The sequence below is a fragment of the Danio rerio genome, chromosome 9 (assembly GCF_052040795.2).
Source record: "Danio rerio strain M-AB ecotype USA chromosome 9, GRCz13ab, whole genome shotgun sequence".
Taxonomy (NCBI): Eukaryota; Metazoa; Chordata; class Actinopteri; order Cypriniformes; family Danionidae; genus Danio; species Danio rerio.
The window spans coordinates 43,036,355-43,056,329 of NC_141029.1; the positions used below are offsets into that span (position 1 = coordinate 43,036,355).

At 33.1% G+C, this 19,975-nt stretch overlaps 1 protein-coding gene across 7 annotated transcripts in view; it reads left to right on the forward strand.

Moving 5' to 3' along the window:
• Positions 1-19,975, forward strand: part of stat4 (signal transducer and activator of transcription 4) — a 50,368-nt gene that overhangs the window by 18,192 nt on the left and 12,201 nt on the right. For 6 of the 7 annotated variants that reach the window (XM_087266196.1, XM_087266198.1, XM_087266197.1 and 3 more), the window contains exons 5-13: positions 4,377-4,469; positions 4,568-4,646; positions 7,583-7,668; positions 7,902-8,053; positions 11,030-11,188; positions 13,451-13,543; positions 13,666-13,725; positions 18,539-18,559; positions 18,720-18,810. In XM_087266196.1, coding sequence (XP_087122322.1) covers positions 4,377-4,469; positions 4,568-4,646; positions 7,583-7,668; positions 7,902-8,053; positions 11,030-11,188; positions 13,451-13,543; positions 13,666-13,725; positions 18,539-18,559; positions 18,720-18,810 — 834 coding nt within the window. 7 annotated transcript variants of the gene reach the window in all.

Here is a 19,975-nt window from a genome sequence, read left to right on the forward strand (position 1 = left end):
GTATTATTTTCTATCTCCTTAAAGATCCCATCAAACATTATAGAAAACAAAAAAGGGCTAATAATACTCCCTTGTGGTGTGCCATTTTCAACACTGTAACATTCACTAAATGTACCATTTATTTTAACTGTTATGGATCTTTCTGATAAAAATTCTTTAACCCATCTCAATATGCGTCCTTTAACTCCTATTTGGTTAAGTTTAATTAACACTCCATCTCTCCACAACATGTCATATGCTTTCTCTATGTCTAAAAACACCGCTATTACTGATTCCCTGTTAACCTGTGCTTTTTTAATATCATCTTCAAGCCTCAATATTGGATCCATTGTCCCTCTACCTTTCCTAAATCCACTTTGATAATTTCCTATCTTTCTTTTAGTTTCAACCCAGTACACTAATCTGTCATTAATCATTCTTTCCATCGTTTTTCCAATATGCGATGTTAGGGCTATTGGTCTATAACTGGTTGGCTGTTTGGGATCTTTCCCAGGCTTTTTAATGGGAATGATAACTGCTTTTTTCCATTCTTTTGGAATAACTCCTACCTCCCATATCTTGTTATACAACTTCAACAGCACCTCCTTTCCTTTATCAGTTAGGTTTTCTAACATAGTATAACAAATTCCATCTCTCCCTGGAGCCGTTTTCCCTAATTTCTTTAATGCCCTACTCAGCTCAGTCCCTGAGAAATTTATATTTAGTACCTGATCCCCGTCATCTTTCCCTAAATCAAACTGATATCTTTCATAAGTCTCCACCCTCCCTCTTTTTTCCTCTTGGCTTAAATTGTCTGTGCTGTGTACTTTAATTAATGTTCTTGCTATAATTTCTGCTTTCTCTTTATTATTAATAATAACCCTCTGCCCATCCATCAGCATTGGATATCCATATTCTTTTCCATTTCCTTTCATTTTTTTGATCATTCCCCATACTCTCTCTACTGGCGTTGTTCTACCAATTGACTCACAAAATTGTCTCCAATATTCTTTTTTTGATTTTTTAACCGTTTTCCTAACTATTGCCTGTGCTTGTTTGTATTTCATGAGATTTTGAAAGTTGTGTGTCGTTTTCATTTTTTTAAAAGCTTTGTTTCTCTCCTTTATAGCTTTTCTACACTCCTTTGTCCACCATGGAACAATTTTATTAATTATTTTAGGTTTTGATTTAGGTATTGCCATTTTTGCTGCCTCAATTATTCCCCCACTAATTCTTTTACACATATTTTCAACATCTAAGTTATCCTCAATCTTTTGCAACAAATCTTCACTGATTTCCCTAAATTTATCCCAATCTGCTCTTTCTAAAATCCATTTCTCCTCTCTCACTTCAATTTCTTTTGCGCATTCTATTCCTACTTGAGTTTTGATTGGGTAGTGGTCACTTCCAACTGTGTTACCTCTTAATACCTCCCATTCACACCTATCTGCAATATCTTTTGTAACTATTGTAATATCTATTGCTGATTCTGTGCCTCTTGCTGTATTCAATCTAGTTCCTGTCCCGTCATTAATGCACACTAGCTCTTCTTCTTCAATAAATTCTTCAATTACTCTCCCATTATTATCATTTCTGTTACCCCATAATGTACTGTGTGCATTAAAATCTCCACACCAGATAATTTTTCCATTAATACCCTCCCATATCTCTTCTAACTGTTCCCTCTCTAACAATCTACATGGGTTATAAAAATTTATTATTTTAATATTACCTTCACTTGACCATACCTCCACAATAACATATTCTAGTTCATTCCCTCTCTTTACTTCTCTATATTGGATACCTTTTTTTATAAATGTAATAATTCCCCCACCTTTACCTATTTTCCTATCCATTCTTACTGCATTATAGCCTTTAATATTAAATTCTAGTCTTGATATTAACCATGATTCTTGTACACACACTATATCAGGTTTTTCATTTAAATCATCTATATATTTCTTAAATTCCTGACCATTAGATATTAAACTCCTCGCATTCCACTGCAGTATAAATATTACCATTATGCAACTCCACCCCATGCTTGTGACTGTTGTTGCTGAACTTCTTCATTTAACGTGTTTCTCACTGATTCCCAAGGGATTCCTTTAATACCCATGTATTTTTCCGCGGCTTTAACTATTATTTTAATCCTTTCCGTCCGACTTGTTGTCTGTGCTGAGCAATTTATCACCTCTGCCATAAAGAGAACAAATTCATTTTTATCCACAATCAGTGTTTCTTCCTTTATTTTATCACATTTTTTACACTTAATCATGTCTTTCCTTTCTTCTCTCATTGTCGGCATCTGACCCATCTGTTCCCTTGTAGGCCTAACTTTCTTTGTTGCTTCTGCATAAGATATACCTTGAGTGACTTTTATTCTCTGTATCTCTTGCATTCTTTTATTTACCTCACACCCTCTGTATGCTGAACTATGTTCTCCACCACAGTTGCAACATTTGAGTTTTGCTTCCTTATCACATTGTCCATACTCATGTTCTCCACTACATTTGCTACATCTCATTTTCCCTTTACAGATCGCTGCAATATGACCATATTTTTGGCATTTGTAACACCTAACAGGCGGTGGTATGTACATTTTCACTTCATAGCTCATGTATCCTATGAAGACTTTGTCAGGTAGTTTTGTTTCATCAAATGTCAGCATTATTGAAAGACTGTCACATATGGCTCCGTTCCATCTTGTTTTTAAGCGTTTAGCTTCTTTTATTTTAGCATTCGTTATTCCTTCAATCACGTTGTTTAATGACTCACTTACCGGTATGCCTGTGATTACTCCTCTTATAAGTTTTCTGTCATAGACCTCAGAGCATTTCACTTTTTTACCATTTATTTTATTTACTTTGATTGCTTTCTTTTGTTGAGCCTCATCTTTACATGACACCAATAAGCATCCATTCCTTAATTTTTTAGCACATCTTACCTCCCCAATCTCCTTATACAGAGCTTTCGTTAGTTGTATAGGACTCCAATCCTCAAATGTCGCCCCTTCCTGTACTAGTCTAACAAACACATTATACTCTTCATTTCCTTCCTTTACTTTGGATCTCATTTCTTCGTCACTATCTAGTTTGTTTTTTCTTTTTTTCCGCTTTTTACCTCTACAGTTTGTCCACGGTTCGCAACTCTCGCTACCCTCCATCTCCTCTACTTCATTTCCTGATCCGTCATTTCCGTCTCCCCACTCCTGACCATTCTCAATCCAGTCGTTGCCAACCGCCTGCACTGCTCCTCCTCCACTTGATGCCGCCATTCGAGTCACGCCAAACTATTAAAATCCCGTTTTATGAACACCTGCCCACATCGACAGCTGCTCTAATAAATTGTCTGTGTCAACTCACTTTTATAACATTTATTCTACACAATAACCACGTAAAAAAATCTACTCAAATAAATTGCATTAGTTTTATTCAAAATATACAGTTATATAAAAACTGATATATTTTAAGTAAAGAGGAAGCAAATTAAATTTTTTTGGTATAAAACAAATAAAATTAACTAGATTGCAATTATTTAAAGTAGATAGAAACAACTTTGTGAGTGTAGCACTTTTTACAGTGCATATATTACCTCCTGCAAGTTTATTTTTAACAATTTAGTTTTAGTTATGTTTCTTTTTTAAATGTCAACATTCTCCTTCAAATTATAATAGTATGTTTTTAAAAAATGTAACTATTAATGGTCCAGTATCTTTTGTGCTTAATTTCAATTTGAGTCATCTTGCAAATGTGTGCTAAATAAAATGCGCGCATAACAGCATACAAAAGGAAGGATAAAAAGGAAAGTGTCACCAAAGGGATAGTTCACCCAAACTGTGGTCTAAATTCACCCTTAAGTGGTCTGAAATATTTATGAGTTTCTTTATTTTGTTGAACATTAATTTTACACTAACTTTAGTGTTCAAAACTAAACTGAAGATATATTGAAGAAAGCTGAAAACCGTTAACCATTGACTTCCAAAGTAGGAAAAATAAATACTAAGTTGATGGTTACAGGTTTTAAGTGTTCTTCAAAATATCTTTATCAGACACACTTTATTTTAATGGTCTGTTTGTTGAATTTAAGTTACATTGCATCTACATGCAAACTAATTCTCATTAGATTATAAGTAGACTGTTAGGTTAGGTTAGGGTTGGGGTTAGGGTTAGTGTAAGTTGATAAGTACTTGCAAAGTTTGTTATAGTCAGTTAAATGTCTGTCGAAGGAGCATATCAACAGATATTAAGCAGACAGTCTACTATCTTGTAAACTTATAAATGTTTTGAAACAAGTAAAGGGTCAGTTAATGATGGCAAAACCTGCATACCCATCATGTTAAATTTACATTTTCATGTGGAATTTACATCTGCATATTTCTATTTTGTCAATGCCAGGGACCACTGGAAAAGTCAATGCAAAATTCAGCAGCTTTGGAGAAGCAGAAAGTTCTGGACAATAAAGTGGCTGTGATAAGAAGCAGCGTTCAGGTAATTTACACCCAAGATTTGTTCGTTGTTATCACAACCATGGGATTTTACATATATGAAATGCATGTGTGTGTTTGTTTTCTGCACTATTTGATCAGATGCTGGATCAGGCTGTGAAGTATCTTGAAGATATGCAAGACGATTTTGACTTTCGTTACAAAACGCTCCAGCTTCGAGGTGATTTGGTGACTGTCATCATTACTTCAGCACAAAATTGGGCAAATTACATTTAGTCCAATTCATTTCAAGCTTATTTGTATAGCAATTTGAAACTTTGTAGAACAGCAAATGGATGGAACAAGTTCAAGCTACAGAAATTTGATGTGATATTTAAAATATAACATTTTTGTACCTTAACCTTGTTCCACTCATAGGCTTTTCTGTGTGCTGTGTTTTACCAAAGAAACTTCAAAAATGAAATGTTGAACATTGTGTTTAATGTATAGAAACACACATACTGAGCCATCACATGGCAGAACAGCAGTATACAACAGAATAAAAACCCATGAGGTTTGGTCACTTTTTGTTCTAAACAAAAAAACAAAATAAATAAATAAATTACTTTATTAGAAAGTTCTACAAAAGTTTCACTGGTATTAGTAGATGGTAAACAAACTATGAACAACTGATTGGTAAAGTGTGAGTTAATATATTAATTAAGTGTTAGTTATTAGCTTATGTATGCTATTGGGACGTTATTCTAGTTGCAACTATTCCTCATTTACTAACAGTTAATAAATTAGGAATAATTGCAACTAGAATAACGTCCCAATACGTATATAAACTATCAACTAATACTTAACAAGTCTTTAGTAAGTAATTTACGAACAGCTTGTTCATGATATATTACTAATTTATTAGGTATAGCTATAAATCATTAAAATGAGTTTACAAGTCATTTATAACTTGTTAACTAACAGCTTGTGAGTTACCTTTTGGCTAGATCTATAAGGCACAGTTATAAATAATTAACAAACTATTAACTTTTATTTAACAAGTCATTTATAACTCATTAACTAACAGTTTACTAATGATCTATTAACTAGTTAACAGATAGATATTCTAAAGTTACCAAAAAAGTTGCTGATGTTTGCCTGCCATTCTCTGTCTGAACCGTGTACGTGAAATCAACACTAAGTATGTTTACATTGACACCAATAATCCGTTTTTAATATGATCAAAACAATACTCCGATTAGGAGTCTTCCATGTAAACAGCGATTTTTGATTAATTTAATCCGATTAAGGTCGTAATCAGACTAAACAAAATCTAATTAAAACATGTGGAGTATGCAGATTTTAGTGGCATTAGTTCGGTTCAGTACATACATGTAAACACCGCATTTAAACTATTGCCATTGTGTGATATTTTCTCTGCATTTTGCGACAGGATAGTCTATACACACACACAGCTGTTTGACACTATTCTCTGCATCTACCGAGTCAGACCAAAGACACACACATTGTGAAATGCATTGTTTTTTTTTCCCCATACGGTGTGCGATATCAAATTTTATTAAAACAACACTCTTCCAGCAGTTCATACTCGCATCCAATATCTCATTTGTCGCGGGGGGGCATGCATGGAATGTTCCTGAATGAAAGTGAAAGTGCCAAACTGCAGTTAAAGTCAACAAACTAAAAAAGAAACACTCAAAATTACATGAAACTCTGGAGGAAAAGTGGACAGCGTGGAGATGCAATGACATTAATCGAATTATGTGCTTTAACATGTAAAACGAGATCATGAAAGAAGCATTCAAAAAGCAACTCATGTAAACACCTTAATACTATTAATGTCTTATTCAGAATAAGGAAAATAATTCTATCAGTGATGTCCATGTAAACGTAGTCAATGACGTAATTCTTTCTGTGAGGACAGGGTGTGCAATTACATATTTGGCAAGAAGGACAGCCTATTATAATGTTTAGGCCAAACGTTTTGATTGGATGAATGTTTCTGAGTTCTACATTTCTACTTGAAATCTTTAAATATCCCACTTAAAAAATTATTTTCCTGCTTGTTTAAACTACTTTCCTAAAATGAGCTGAAACAACACAATTGTTGACTTTTTTGGGGACGACTTAATTGTTTATTTTCAATTCACTTAAAGTCCCTGTGAACCGGAAGCTGCGAATGAGCAAACAGTGGCTTGTTTTTTCTATCATGGGCTGAATGGATATAGTAAAGTAGGCATTTCACTCAGAAAGATCAGGAAATGGGTTTTAGAAGAGTTATTACAACCTAACAGACTCCTCCTGCTCACCATTCCTGTTTGTTGTCGAAACTTATCCACCCCCATTACCTCAAAATCACATCATCTAATAAATGTTTATATATTTTTTATAAATAAAAAAAGGGCAAACTATTTTTTGTTCTTAATGACATGCACAGATGAATTAATCTTCACAAAATTAGCAATGTAAGCTAAAAAAATCATATGGTTAGTTTTGATTTCTTGGGGACTTTGAACTTAAGTTAACTTAATCTAACTTAACCTAATTTGTGTTGGGACAACATGAATGAATTGTGTGGAACCCTGTAAAAAATGCTGGGTTCATGTTGTTGCAACACAAATTAATTATTCATTCATTCATTCATTCATTTTCCTTCCGCTTAGTCAGAGGTCACCAACGTGGAATGAACCACCACCTATTCCAGCATATGTTTTACACAGCGGATGCCTTCCACCTGCAACCCAGTACTGGGAAACACCCATACACACTCATTCACACACTAACTCATAGACTACGGACTATTTTTGTTTATTCGATTCATCTATACCCCATGTTTTTGGACTGTGGGGGAAACCGAAGCAACCGGAGGAAACCCACGGCAACATGGGTAGGACAAATCAATTATGTTAACGTAATTGTTTTTTCAAATTTAAGTGGATTAATCTAAAAACCATTAGGCTGTTCCCTCCAAAATGTAAAATTTGTGTCATTTCAGCTCATTTTAAATAAGTAGTTTGAACAAGCAACAAAATTTATTTTTGAGTTTTATTGCAAAAATCCAAAATATATGTTTCTGTCAAAATCGCAAAGCTCTAATAGGCACATGAGAGATGTTTTTTTAATACAAAATATACATCTTCCTCTGAAACCCTGTAGATCCACTTGAGAGGAACTCTTCATCCATGAAACAAGAAGTCACAACTCTTCAAGAAATACTGAACCGCTTGGATTTCAAAAGAAAGGCAAGTGTTTCTCTGGCTTTTTTCAGTTCACGAGCATTTCCTCTTCTTCTCGTTTATTTTGTTGTTTGGTTTTGCATTGAACTACCCTGAGAACTTCCTGCTTCAGCCAAGAGGTTTGAGTGGTTTTCACACATCTGTGCCACATTTTTCTTAGGTATGTGATGCAACCATGTGTTGTTGTTGGCTGGTCATTGCTGACATTGGTTTTTGCTTTTTGTTTTTTACATTTGTAGGAGTTTTTGTCAAAGACAGCAGATGTTATCAAGGAAATTGATGCTCTGATTTCCTCCCAGCTCAACCCTGAACTCAAGGAATGGAAACGGAGGCAACAGATCGCCTGCATCGGAGGGCCAGTTCTGATAGGACTGGACCAGCTCCAGAACTGGTAAAATGCTTTAGACTACAAAGATATATAATAGATGAAGACGTAATGTAACATTTATAGTATTACAGTGTTTATTGTAGATTAATGGGGCTAGCAGAACATATGCAAGATATATGGAGTTTAAAGAACACTACTGGTAAAAGTTTGGACTGTTTTTTGTTTAAAATAATTAGATTTTTAATACTGATATCAAACAATCACAATTTATCGCATTTAAAATAAAACTTTTAAAATACTACACTTCTACGCATCTAAAATACTGCAAATTATATATAAATTTAAACATATATGTAAATATTTACTCACCGGCCACTTTATTAGGTACACGTTACTAGTACCGGGTTGGACCTTTAGAACTGCCTTAATCCTTCATGACATAGATTTAACAAGGTGCTGGAAATATTCCTCTGAGATTTTGACCCATATTGACATGATAGCATCACGCAGTTGCTGCAGATTTGTCTGCTGCACATCCATGATGCGAATCTCCTGTCCCACCACATCCCAAATATGCTGTATTGAATTGAGCTCTGGTGACTGTGGAGGCCATTTAAGTACTGTGAACTCATTGTCATGTTCAAGAAACCAGTCTAATGATTTGCGCTTTATGATGCAGGGCGTGTTATTTTGCGGGAAGTAGCCATCAGAAGATGGGTACACTGTTGTCATAAAGGGACATGGTCAGCAACAATACTCAGGTAGGCTGTGGCCTTGACACAATGCTTAATTGGTACTAATGGGCCCAAAGTGTGCCAAGAAAATATCCCCCACATCATTACACTACCATCATCACCAGCCTGAACCTTGATACAAGGCAGAATGGATCCATGCTTTCATGTTGTTGATGCCAAATTCTGATCTGAATATCGCAGCAGAAATCGAGACTCATCAGACCAGGCAATGTCTTTCCTATCTTCTATTGTCCAATTTGAGCCTGTGTGAGTTAAAGCCTCAGTTTCCTGTTCTTAGCTAATAGGAGTGGCGCCCAATGTGGTTTTCTGCTGCTGTAGCCCATCCGCCTCAAGGTTGGACATTTTGTGTGTTCAGAGGTGCTCTTCTGCATACCTTGGATGTAACTAGTGGTTATTTGAGTTACCATTGTCTTTTTATCACCTTGAACCAGAACTGCCGCTCACTGGATATATTCTCTGTAAACCCTAGAGATGGTTGTGCAAAAAAATTCCAGTAGATCAGCAGTTTCTTAAATACTCAGATCAGCCCGTCTGGCACCAACAACCATGCCACGTTCAAAGCTACTTAAATGACCTTTCTTTGCAATTTTGATGCTTTAAACTGCAGCAGATCTTCTTGACCCTGGCTGTTTCTTAATTCCAAGAAAACAGAGAACAGACTTGTGTCTTGTGAAGACAAGAAGACAAGGTCTTGCCAGGTCCTCGGAAGAACGAACTCGAGAGACTGTGAGAACAGAGAACGCATCCTCTGAGAAATGAGATGATGCGTTCTTCCTGATGGTCACATGATCGTCAGGCGTTCATTTATTTATTCATTTTCTTTTCGGCTCAGTCCCTTTATTAATCCAGGGTTGCCACAGCGGAATGAACCGCCAACTTATCCAGCACGTTTTTACGCAGCGGATGCCCTTCCAGCCGCAATTTATCTCTGGGAAACATCCACACAAACTCATTCAAACTCATACACTACGGACAATAGCCTACCCAATTCACCTGTACTGCATTCTTTGGACTGTGGGGTAAACTGTCTTCACCGTCAGGCGTTTTTAATGGAAAATTATTTAAACATTACAGCATTCATACAATGATTTATTGTTTTATAGTTTTTTTATGTGTTTATTCCATTATTGGTGATGTTTACTTTCACCGTTTCATTTAGGGAAACTCCTGAGATAGATAAGTTATGTCTCTGAACTTTAATAATAAATCTATATAAAAGGCTGCGCTTCCCACCTCCAGTCAAAATGACTTCGGTGACTTCTAGAGCGAGTTCGGTGCTCAAGTCTGCATCCATGTGTTCTCGATATCAAGAACACATCCGGGAAGTTTCACGTGTCCTCCGTTCTTGAGTTTTGGAACCGAACTTTGGCAACTGATAATGACGTTACACAAGAACACGAGGACGCAAGACAGCTGAAAAGCACATACTGAGAAACAGCCCATGTCTACATGCCTAAATGCATTGAGTTGCTGCTATGTGATTGGCTGATTAGAAATTTGCGTTAACGAGCAGTTCGTCAGGTGTACCTAATAAAGTGGCCGGTAAGTGTATTTCTATTATACATGTTTGTATTTTATGTACAATATGCGTGTGTATTTATATCTGTTTACATAGATATACACAGTACAGATGCATATTTTACGTACATACAAACTTTTATCTTGAATGCGATTAATCATGATGCGATTGGATGCGATTAAATATGATTTTTATATTAGCCAACAATTCTTTAAATTGATCTAAGAAAATATTTATAATAATACAAAAGATTTTTACCTCAAATACGTTTAATTATTTTGAATTTTCTGTTTACCTTGATAAAATGTCATGTATATAAAAAAATGTATTTGCACAACTGTTTTCAATATTGAAAAAAAATAAATAAATTTTGAGCACCAAATTAATTATAGAATACTTTCTGAAGGATCATGTGACTGACTGAAGACAAGAGTAATTCACAAGGAATAATTGCATTTTAAAATATATTAGCATATAAAACTTGAAATAGCATTGTACATGAAATGACTACTTGTACTGAATTTTTAAAACAAATGCAGTTTTGGTAAAAATAAGAGATCACTTTCAAAAACAAAACGAAAGTAACCAAGGTTTTTTGATTGATTGCTAAGCATTTACTGGAGTAATTAGCCTAGACGCTAAGATACTACTATTGCATTTTTGTGGTGGCCAACAGATTGAAATTGTTTACAGGAGTCATAAAAAACACTACATGTGATCAAGTTTAAATCAAACCTAAGTTTAAATGTGATTTTCCTCTTGCAGGTTCACCCTGACAGCCCAAAGTCTGTTCCAGATTAAAAGACAGCTAGACAAGCTTGGTGAGCTGATCCTGAAAGTCACATATGAGAGCGATCCCATTCCTCTCCAGAGACCTCAGATGGAGGAGCAGGTCAAATACCTCATCTACCACCTCATTAAAAGGTAACCAATAGGGATTATATGTGATATATGAAAAAATGAGACACAAAAATTCACTTCTGCCTTTTATGGCCTGCTTATACACGGTTACTTCATGCCTTTTTTAGATCACATAGCTGATTTGCAAAAAGGGTTTCATTTACAACTGACCACATAAAAGAGTTTTGACTAAACAGATATAATCAGGATATCTTCCGTGCCCCTCATTTGAACTCTTTTTCTTTTTTAAATATTTCCCAAATGATGTTTAACAGAGCAAAGACATTTTCACAGTATGTCTGATATTTTTTCTTCTGGAGAAAGTTTTATTTGTTTTATTTCAGCTAGAATAAAAGCAGTTTTTAAAGTTTTTAAAAACATTTTTAGGTCAAAATTATCAGCCCATTTAAGCTAATTTTTTTCAATTGTCTAAAGAACAAACCATCATTATACAATAACTTGCCCAATTACCCTAACCTGTCTAGTTAACGTAATTAACCTAGTTAAGCCTTTAAATGTCACTTTAAGCTGTATAGAAGTGTCTTGAAAAATATCTAGTCAAATATTATGTACTGTCATCATGGCAAAGATAAAATAAATCAGTCATTAGAAATGAGTTATTAAACTATTATGCTTAGAAATGTGTGTGTGTTTATAATTAAAATATGAGGAAATAATATAAAAACATATGGTACCCTTTTTTTAAAGCCCCAGGGCCCAATGTGTTCATATTCTGGTCCTGCAAACAACTATATATATAAAAAAAACAGTAAAGCCTCTAGACACTAAATAAAACAAAATCAATTTTTATTATTGTTTAGGCCTACAGTAGCTCAGAAATAATCATGCGAACCTGTTCATAAATGTTTTTGCTCAGCATCAGGCGCACAGCAGCAAGAAGTTTGGCGGCGAACTATAGGCATATATTATTATTATTATTCATTCATTAACTTTATTTTCAGATTTGTACCTTTATATTATTATTATTATTATTATTATTATTATTATCATTATTATATTATTATTATATATTATTATTTTATAGCCCTTGCTCGGAAGCAATTATGCAAACCAGGTGCTGCTCGGAACTGGCTATCTTTGCTCAGCATCAGGACGTTTGGCCGCAAACTATGACCTTATTTTAATGACAAATGTCTAATAAAACTGCTAACTTATGTTTTTATTTAATTAATACAATGTAAGCCTGCTAACTGATCAAATAATAGAATGTGTAAACTTAGTTTATAAATATAATTAAATAAAAACTATTAAAAGCCTGGGCGGACTATTATTTTAAGGGCAAGCTCACAATTGGTTGACCAATCAGAGAAAAAACGGCGTTTCAGCACCGCCTACATGTGGACAAAGAATTTTAAAGTCATTTATTTGTTTTCCTATAAAACAAAAATCGAGCCAAAATCTTGTTTGTTTCTCATTTTTTTGTGCGAAAAATTACGGTTTTCTTACTTTTCATTTTTTTGTTTGAAAACGGATATGGAATGGACGGAAGATACCCAGTTTAGATATAAATCCATTCTTCAAATCTATATGCAATTTAACCAGGTTACGCCTGGTACGTCTAATAAAGCATTAGATACAATGCATTTTATTGAATTATTATTTGTTACAGAAATGTAAGCTATATATACTTTTTGGCAAACAAATGATTTCATATTTATACTACAGGCTTTGTTTTTTACTTATGTTTCAGTAAAACATCAACACAAGCGCACAAAGCTCAGCAATTATTTTTATTACAGGCTAAATGAAACATTTACATTTGTCGTACAGTGCAGTACAAGTGATGTTTAGCAGAGCAAGGAAATTTTCACAGTATTTCCTATAATATTTTTTCATCTGGAGAAAGTCTTATTTGTTTCATTTCAACTAGAATGAAAGGAGCTTTTAATAAAAATACAATATTATTAGCCCCCTAAGCAATATTTTTTTTTCAATTGACTACAGAACAAACCACTGGTATGCCTAATTATCCTAACTTGCCTAATTAACCTAAGGAAGCCTTTAAATGTCACTTTAGGCTGAATATTAGTATCTTGAAAAATATCTAGTACAATATTATTTACTGTCATTATGGCAAATAGCAAAGAAATCAGTTTATACTATTGAAACTATTATTTAGAAATGTGTTGAAAAAAATCTTCTCACCGTTAAACAGAAATTGGGGAAAAAATATAGAAGAGGGCTAATAATTCAGACTTTAACTGTAACACAAAACCCAGAAACGGTGCACAACAAATAAAGTCTCTCTTTGGTCAATGTTTGCAGCTCCTTTGTGGTGGAGAAGCAGCCCTGTATGCCAACACACCTCCAGAAACCCCTCATCATCAAAACACAGGTGCAGTTCACCACCAAGGTCAGGTATGAACCACCGCTGAATCTTCCTGTAACTCTAAGTAAACAAGTCTGAAGCCTTATTGAACTGACTGCCTGAAGTCCAACGCAAACTTTTCATTTCACTTGTTTTTTCTTTTTTTTTCCAGGTTGCTGGTTAAGTTACCTGAGGTGGATTATCAACTCAAAGTCAAGACAACATTTGATAAGTATGTTTCCTAAATATGGTTTACATTATTAATATTTTTTTCTTTACCCTCTATTCTTTATTTTTATAACCTGGGTCATTCATATTACGCAAAACATTTTCAGCTCATTAACTTATTAAAATGCAATAAATACAGTTGTGGGCAAAATGATTAGCCCTCCTGTGATTTTTTTTTTCCTTTTTAAATATTTCCCAAATGATGTTTAACAAAGCAAGGAATTGTTCAAAGTATTTCCTTTAATATTTTTTTTCTTCTGGAGAAAGTCTTATTTGTTTTATTTTGGCTAGAAAAAAAGGAGTTTTACATTTTTCAAAAACCATTTTAAGGTCAAAATTAATAGCCCCCTTAAGCAATATATATATTTTGATTGTCTACAGAACAAACCACTGTTATTTAATGACATTCCTAATTACTCTAACCTGCCTATAAGCATTTAAATAGGAAAATATCTAGTAAAATAATATATTTCTATAATATGAGTTATTAAAACTATTATGTTTAGAAATGTGTTGGAAAAATCTTCTCTCCGTTAAACAGAAATTGGGGGAAAATATACATAAGGCCTATTAATTGACTTCAACTGTATATACAGTATGTGTTGTAATATGAGGATGTATTTCTATAAAATGGTAAAGTAGACTGTAACCAAAATGTGATATGGTTAAGATTCGACACTTATTTTCATTATATTCATTACCAGGGTCTAAAATGAGCAGTGTTAAATAAGAGAGAATATGAAAGTAGTTTTATTACTGTCTTGGTTCAAAGCCATTTAATCAACATACAATATCTTCCCATGTCTGCCAATAAAGAGAATGATTCATGAATTAGAGAACAAAAAGAATAGTTTCCCTGTTGATTATCCACTAATAAAAATATAAATAAAAGCTATGTGGTTTAACTATTAAAAGCAAAGGAAAAACTATGTAAATAATGAATATAATAATATTATAAATAGACAAATAAAGCATATCTAAATTTATACAAAATACTTTACAGTTAAGTAGTATTATAAATGTTATAGTGATAAATCAATAATAATTTGTTGCATTTTTTCTAATAAATAATAATAATAGTAATAATAATAATAGGGGGATCACGGTGGTTCCCAGTGTTGGGTTGCAGCTAAAATGGTATCTGCTGCATAAAACATATGCTGGATAAGTTGGTGGTTCATTTTAATCTGGCGACATTAGTATGTGTGGATGTTTCCCAGAGATGGGTTGTGGCTAAAAGAGCATCCGCTGCGTAAAAACGTGTTGGAAAAGTTAGCGGTTCATTCCGCTGTGTCGACCCCAGATTAATAAAGGGACTTTAAAAAAAATTAAGAATAAAGGTGAAAAGAAAATTATTTAATGAATAATAATAACAATAAATAATGCATGTATTTGTGTTTTTGGTTAGATACATATGACATATGTTTTTAAAACATACAATTTCATCCAAAAAATAGCTGGAAACTTTTCTAAATTCTCTGCCTCTCATTATAACTTGATTACATACACAATACAAAAAAAAAAAAAAAAAGCAGTATGGAAATTATCATGATTGCTATTTTTAAAACAAATCTGAATGAGTATTCGAATGACAATCAAGCAACTAATGCCACAAAACTCTAAATAATTCATCAAAATATATACTGATATATGCGTCTGCATTTTCCTACCACATATGATGTCACATCCTGGAGGTGGATGTCAGTAAACCCACTTTTGTTTTTGAGTGAAATCTCAAACGTCCATTATTTACGAGTAATTTACCTCATAATACTTCAATGCTCTCAAAGCTTTCATTTTGAGTTTAGGTTTGTTAAATCCATGTTATTGACACTGTTGGCAGGAAATATTAGTACAAATTGAGATGCATTGGCATTAAAACCATATTACCAATAAAATATTGCATGTTTTTTTTCAATTATGTGTAGTAATTAAACAACAACAAGAGAAGACATATTAAATATTTCTGAGATATTCATTGATCATATGATAAAAATTACCAGGACATGGCCACTCAAACTTATGTAGTACTAGGAGTAAGAAATATTTCTCTAAATGTATAATAGTCATAATCAGGGATGGACAAAAATACATTGAAATGTATTTTAAAATAAAATACCAAATACCTCAGCTTTACTTGTACTGTATCAAAATAAACTACAAATTCAGCAGCCACAAAAAATATCAAAATAAAATACAGTCCTTGTATTTTGAAAATACTACAAAATACTTTAGTAATAAATAAGTATAAAATTTCTTCGCAAACCATCAATGGGCATATTGGATCAGTCCCTTCACCATTAAACTGACTTAGTAAACAATGTTTAACAGCAACAGCTGAGCAAGTTTAATTCAGCTTCTCTGCCACCTCATTCACCTACTTCTTTACATGAGGAGGTATTCATAAAAATGTAACTTGTGTTTCTCTTAGATTTTAGTATAGGTTTCGTACAAATTTCATAGAGAAAGCCTGTCTTGAAGATGATCTCTTTAATCCCTATAAAAACCATGTAATGCAGATAACAAGTTAAAATATAGCACAATATCTCTTGATTGTAAAAATTGCCACCATCTCTTAAAAGTTTTGTTTAAATTAGTTTTTTTTTTGCAATTAAAATTTTTAATACTCAATGTAAATCATGATTTCTGAAAAAGACTAAAATTCCCATTAGTTGTTTCCATTAATTGTTACACAATTTAAAACACAACATCTAAAACAAATTGCTATCTGTTCTTACTGCCATAAAACCTGAGTTGGGGGGTTTTGACCAGTCTGTAGACTTGGATATTATTAAATGTTATTGTCTCATACTGATTAACTATGTCAAAGTTGGTAATTAACTATTAAGAACACTTGCAGATCAGCTACTAGCATTTGAAACAGCCAATAAAGTTTTGTAGATAAATAAATATAACTACTGAACTGAACTGAACTTCAACTCTGAAAACTGAACTGACACTGTTTCAATTCACTATTATCTTCTATGTGAAGCTACTTTGACACAATCTACATTACAAATAAAGATTAATCGAATAGAATATTACCACTGCAGGACTTTTTGGGCTCTATTTTGACGGTCCATGCACAAAACGCAAAGCTCAAATCGCAGGGCGCAAACGCTTTCAGGGCGTGTCAGAATTCATATTTGCAAATTTAAGTGTGGTCAAAATACTGAGTTATTTCCAAATACACCTGCTATGCCCCATATGGTCTAAAACCTGACAGGTGGAAAAATCTAAGCTTGTTTTTAATAAAACAAATATAAATATGGATATAATAAATAATACTGCTAATAATAATAACATTATACAAAAGCAAATTGAATGAACTGAAAAAGCCTCCCAAGATGAAGAAAGTATGAAGGCAGTGGTTTTTAAATTCATGTAGGCTAGAAATTAATATGTTTTGTAATGTTTTAATCATTTATATTTATATCCCATATATAACCTTATTATATATATCCTTAAGATATTATATATTTTTCATATGTAAAGATATTTGCATATTGCTCTACATCTTGTGTGTAGTGTGTAAGCCAGGCGCACTTTGGGCCAGACAATAGACCGACTTTGTTCTGGTCTAAAGATCAGACTATTTACGGTTTCTCAAATTAGCAACACGCCAAAACACGCCTGCTTTTTTAGACCAGAACGCCTATGGGTGCACATATGATCGCAAATGCATTTGCTATTTGAACAGTGTTGCGCAACGCCTCAAAATGACCCTTGCGCCAAGGTGGAAGTAGCAAATATCAATTGCGTTGCATCTTGCGCCACATTGCGCCGGGTGTATGATAGGGCCCTGAATGTTGTTTGTCTTATTTTCTGGTCTTATTTTGACGTGCTCCTTCCATCCAAGCACTGATCAACTTCTTCAAAATAAATCAGTTTTCTAGTCTGATCTCAAGCCTTGGCAAATATCTAAAGTATTTAGATACAAAATATTAAGCCATTTTCATAAATTCTATCAAATACAAATTATGAAATACTATTTAATATCTGAAATACGTAATTAAAATACTTGTATCATAAATACGGCCCATTTCTGGTAATAATAAGGATAATAATAATAATAATGATAATAATAATAATAATAATAATGATGATAATGATAATAATAATAATAATAATAATGATGATGATGATAATGATAATAATAATAATAATAATAATGATGATGATGATGATGATGATGATGATGATGATGATGATGATAATAATAATAATAATAATAATAATAATAATAATGATAATAATAATAATAATAATAATAATAATAATAATAATAATGATGATGATAATAATAATAATAATAATATGAATTGTAGTATCAGAATTTTCGGGAAATCCTCGTGCTATAAATTGGCTGAGGTTTTGTTCAAATTAAAGGTGTTTACTAAATTCTCATGCAGTATAACAACAAACTTGTTGAAAGATAAGTTAAAACAGTCCAATAAATCTGGAGCAAACCATCACAAACAAAGGAGTGGGGGTGAAATCAGCAAACATCAACATATGTGAACTGTACATGTATTTGAGCTCTATTAATAAATTGTATTAAATCAAATTATGACTCTGTCATGAATATTTAAAATTCTAAATGTATATCACAGCACAAATGATAGGGATATGAATCATAACTTGAGAATGTACTGCATTTATGACCAATATATGATTATTACATACAAGTGTGTCACCTTTTAATGTTCACAAGCCATGTGAGCAGTGTTTGTGTATCACAAGTGTGTTAAACCCAACGTGACTATATTTTTACGCTCTTTTTTTCTCTCTCTCTCTCTCTCTATTTGTGTACGCAGAGACCTTCCACCGGGCAAAGTGTGAGTGCACTCAACCTCAAACACAAGAAAGAACTTCCTGTTGTTTATTTGGGCCAAATTTAAATGAGTTGTGTGTGTGTGTGAGAGGGGGAGGGGGCGGCTGTGTTTACAACCTCAACTCTGCGTTAATCTTACACTGTTTCTTACTGTTTGCTTATAGAAACAGACAGTTCTTCATCCTGACCAACAACACTAAAGTGATGGATGTGGAGGAGTCCACTGGCTGTCTGTCTGTAGAGTTCAGGCATCTGGTACTGCAGTCCAAGTCTAACACATATTGCTGTTATGGAAATGACTGAAAGTATAGTTTACACCCACTGAAGGAAAATTAATCAGTCATTAATGACTCATTTTTGTTAGGGCTGTGCAATATGTCCATATACAGATGAAGTCAAATTTATAAACCCTCCTGTGAAATAGATATTCTTTTTCAAATGTTTCTCAAGTGATACTTAATGGAGCAAAGAAATTTTCACAGTAATTCCGATAGTATTTTTTTTCTTGAGAAAGTCTTATTTGCTTTATTCCGTCTAGAACAGGGGAGCCCAAACTTTTTCTTAAAACCAAACTTAATTACATAAAGTTAATAAAGTTAATAAAAACAAACTATTACATTAAAGCTGCCATGGTAATTTCCTAATTTATTAATAATATAAAAAAAATAGAAAAAAAAATACTTCAATCATATTAATAGTTACACCTTTTCTTTACATTTTATTATCAACTTCTTACAATAAAAACATAAACACATTTATGACACAATGGTGTTAAATACTAAATATATGGAGCCAAGCTAAACCTGCCTTTAATTTGCTCATTGGATTGTCGTCTATCTTTGAGTGACACTATTTACATTTTAAAAAAATCTGATTCATGCACAACAATTAATTGAAACTCTTCATTTCAGTTGACTTCTTTGTAGCTCAACAATTAAACAAACAAATTAAATTAAAAATGACGGTCTCTGTTGCAGGCATTTGCCACAACCTTCATTCGAAATCTCTTCTCACATAGGATGGCGGGCCAAATCAAAGGTTACCATGAGTTATCTCGGGTCTAAAATAAAAGCAGTTTTTATTATTTTTTGAAGCATTTTAAGGTTATATAATGATTTGCCTAATTACCCCAACTTGCCTAATTAACCTAGTTAAGCCTTTAAATGTCATTTTAAGCTGAATACCAGTATCTTGAAAAACATCTCGTCAAATATTACAGTATGTAGTGTCGTCATGGCAAAGATAAAATGAATAAGTTATTAGAAATGAGTGATTAAAACTATTATGATTAGAAATGTGTTTAAAAAAAATCTTCCCGATAATCAACTATAAAAGAATTCAAATAAAACACAAGGGCTAATAATTCTCACTTCAACTGTATATATAGTATGGATAAAATAAAAAGTCTATCGTTTCATAT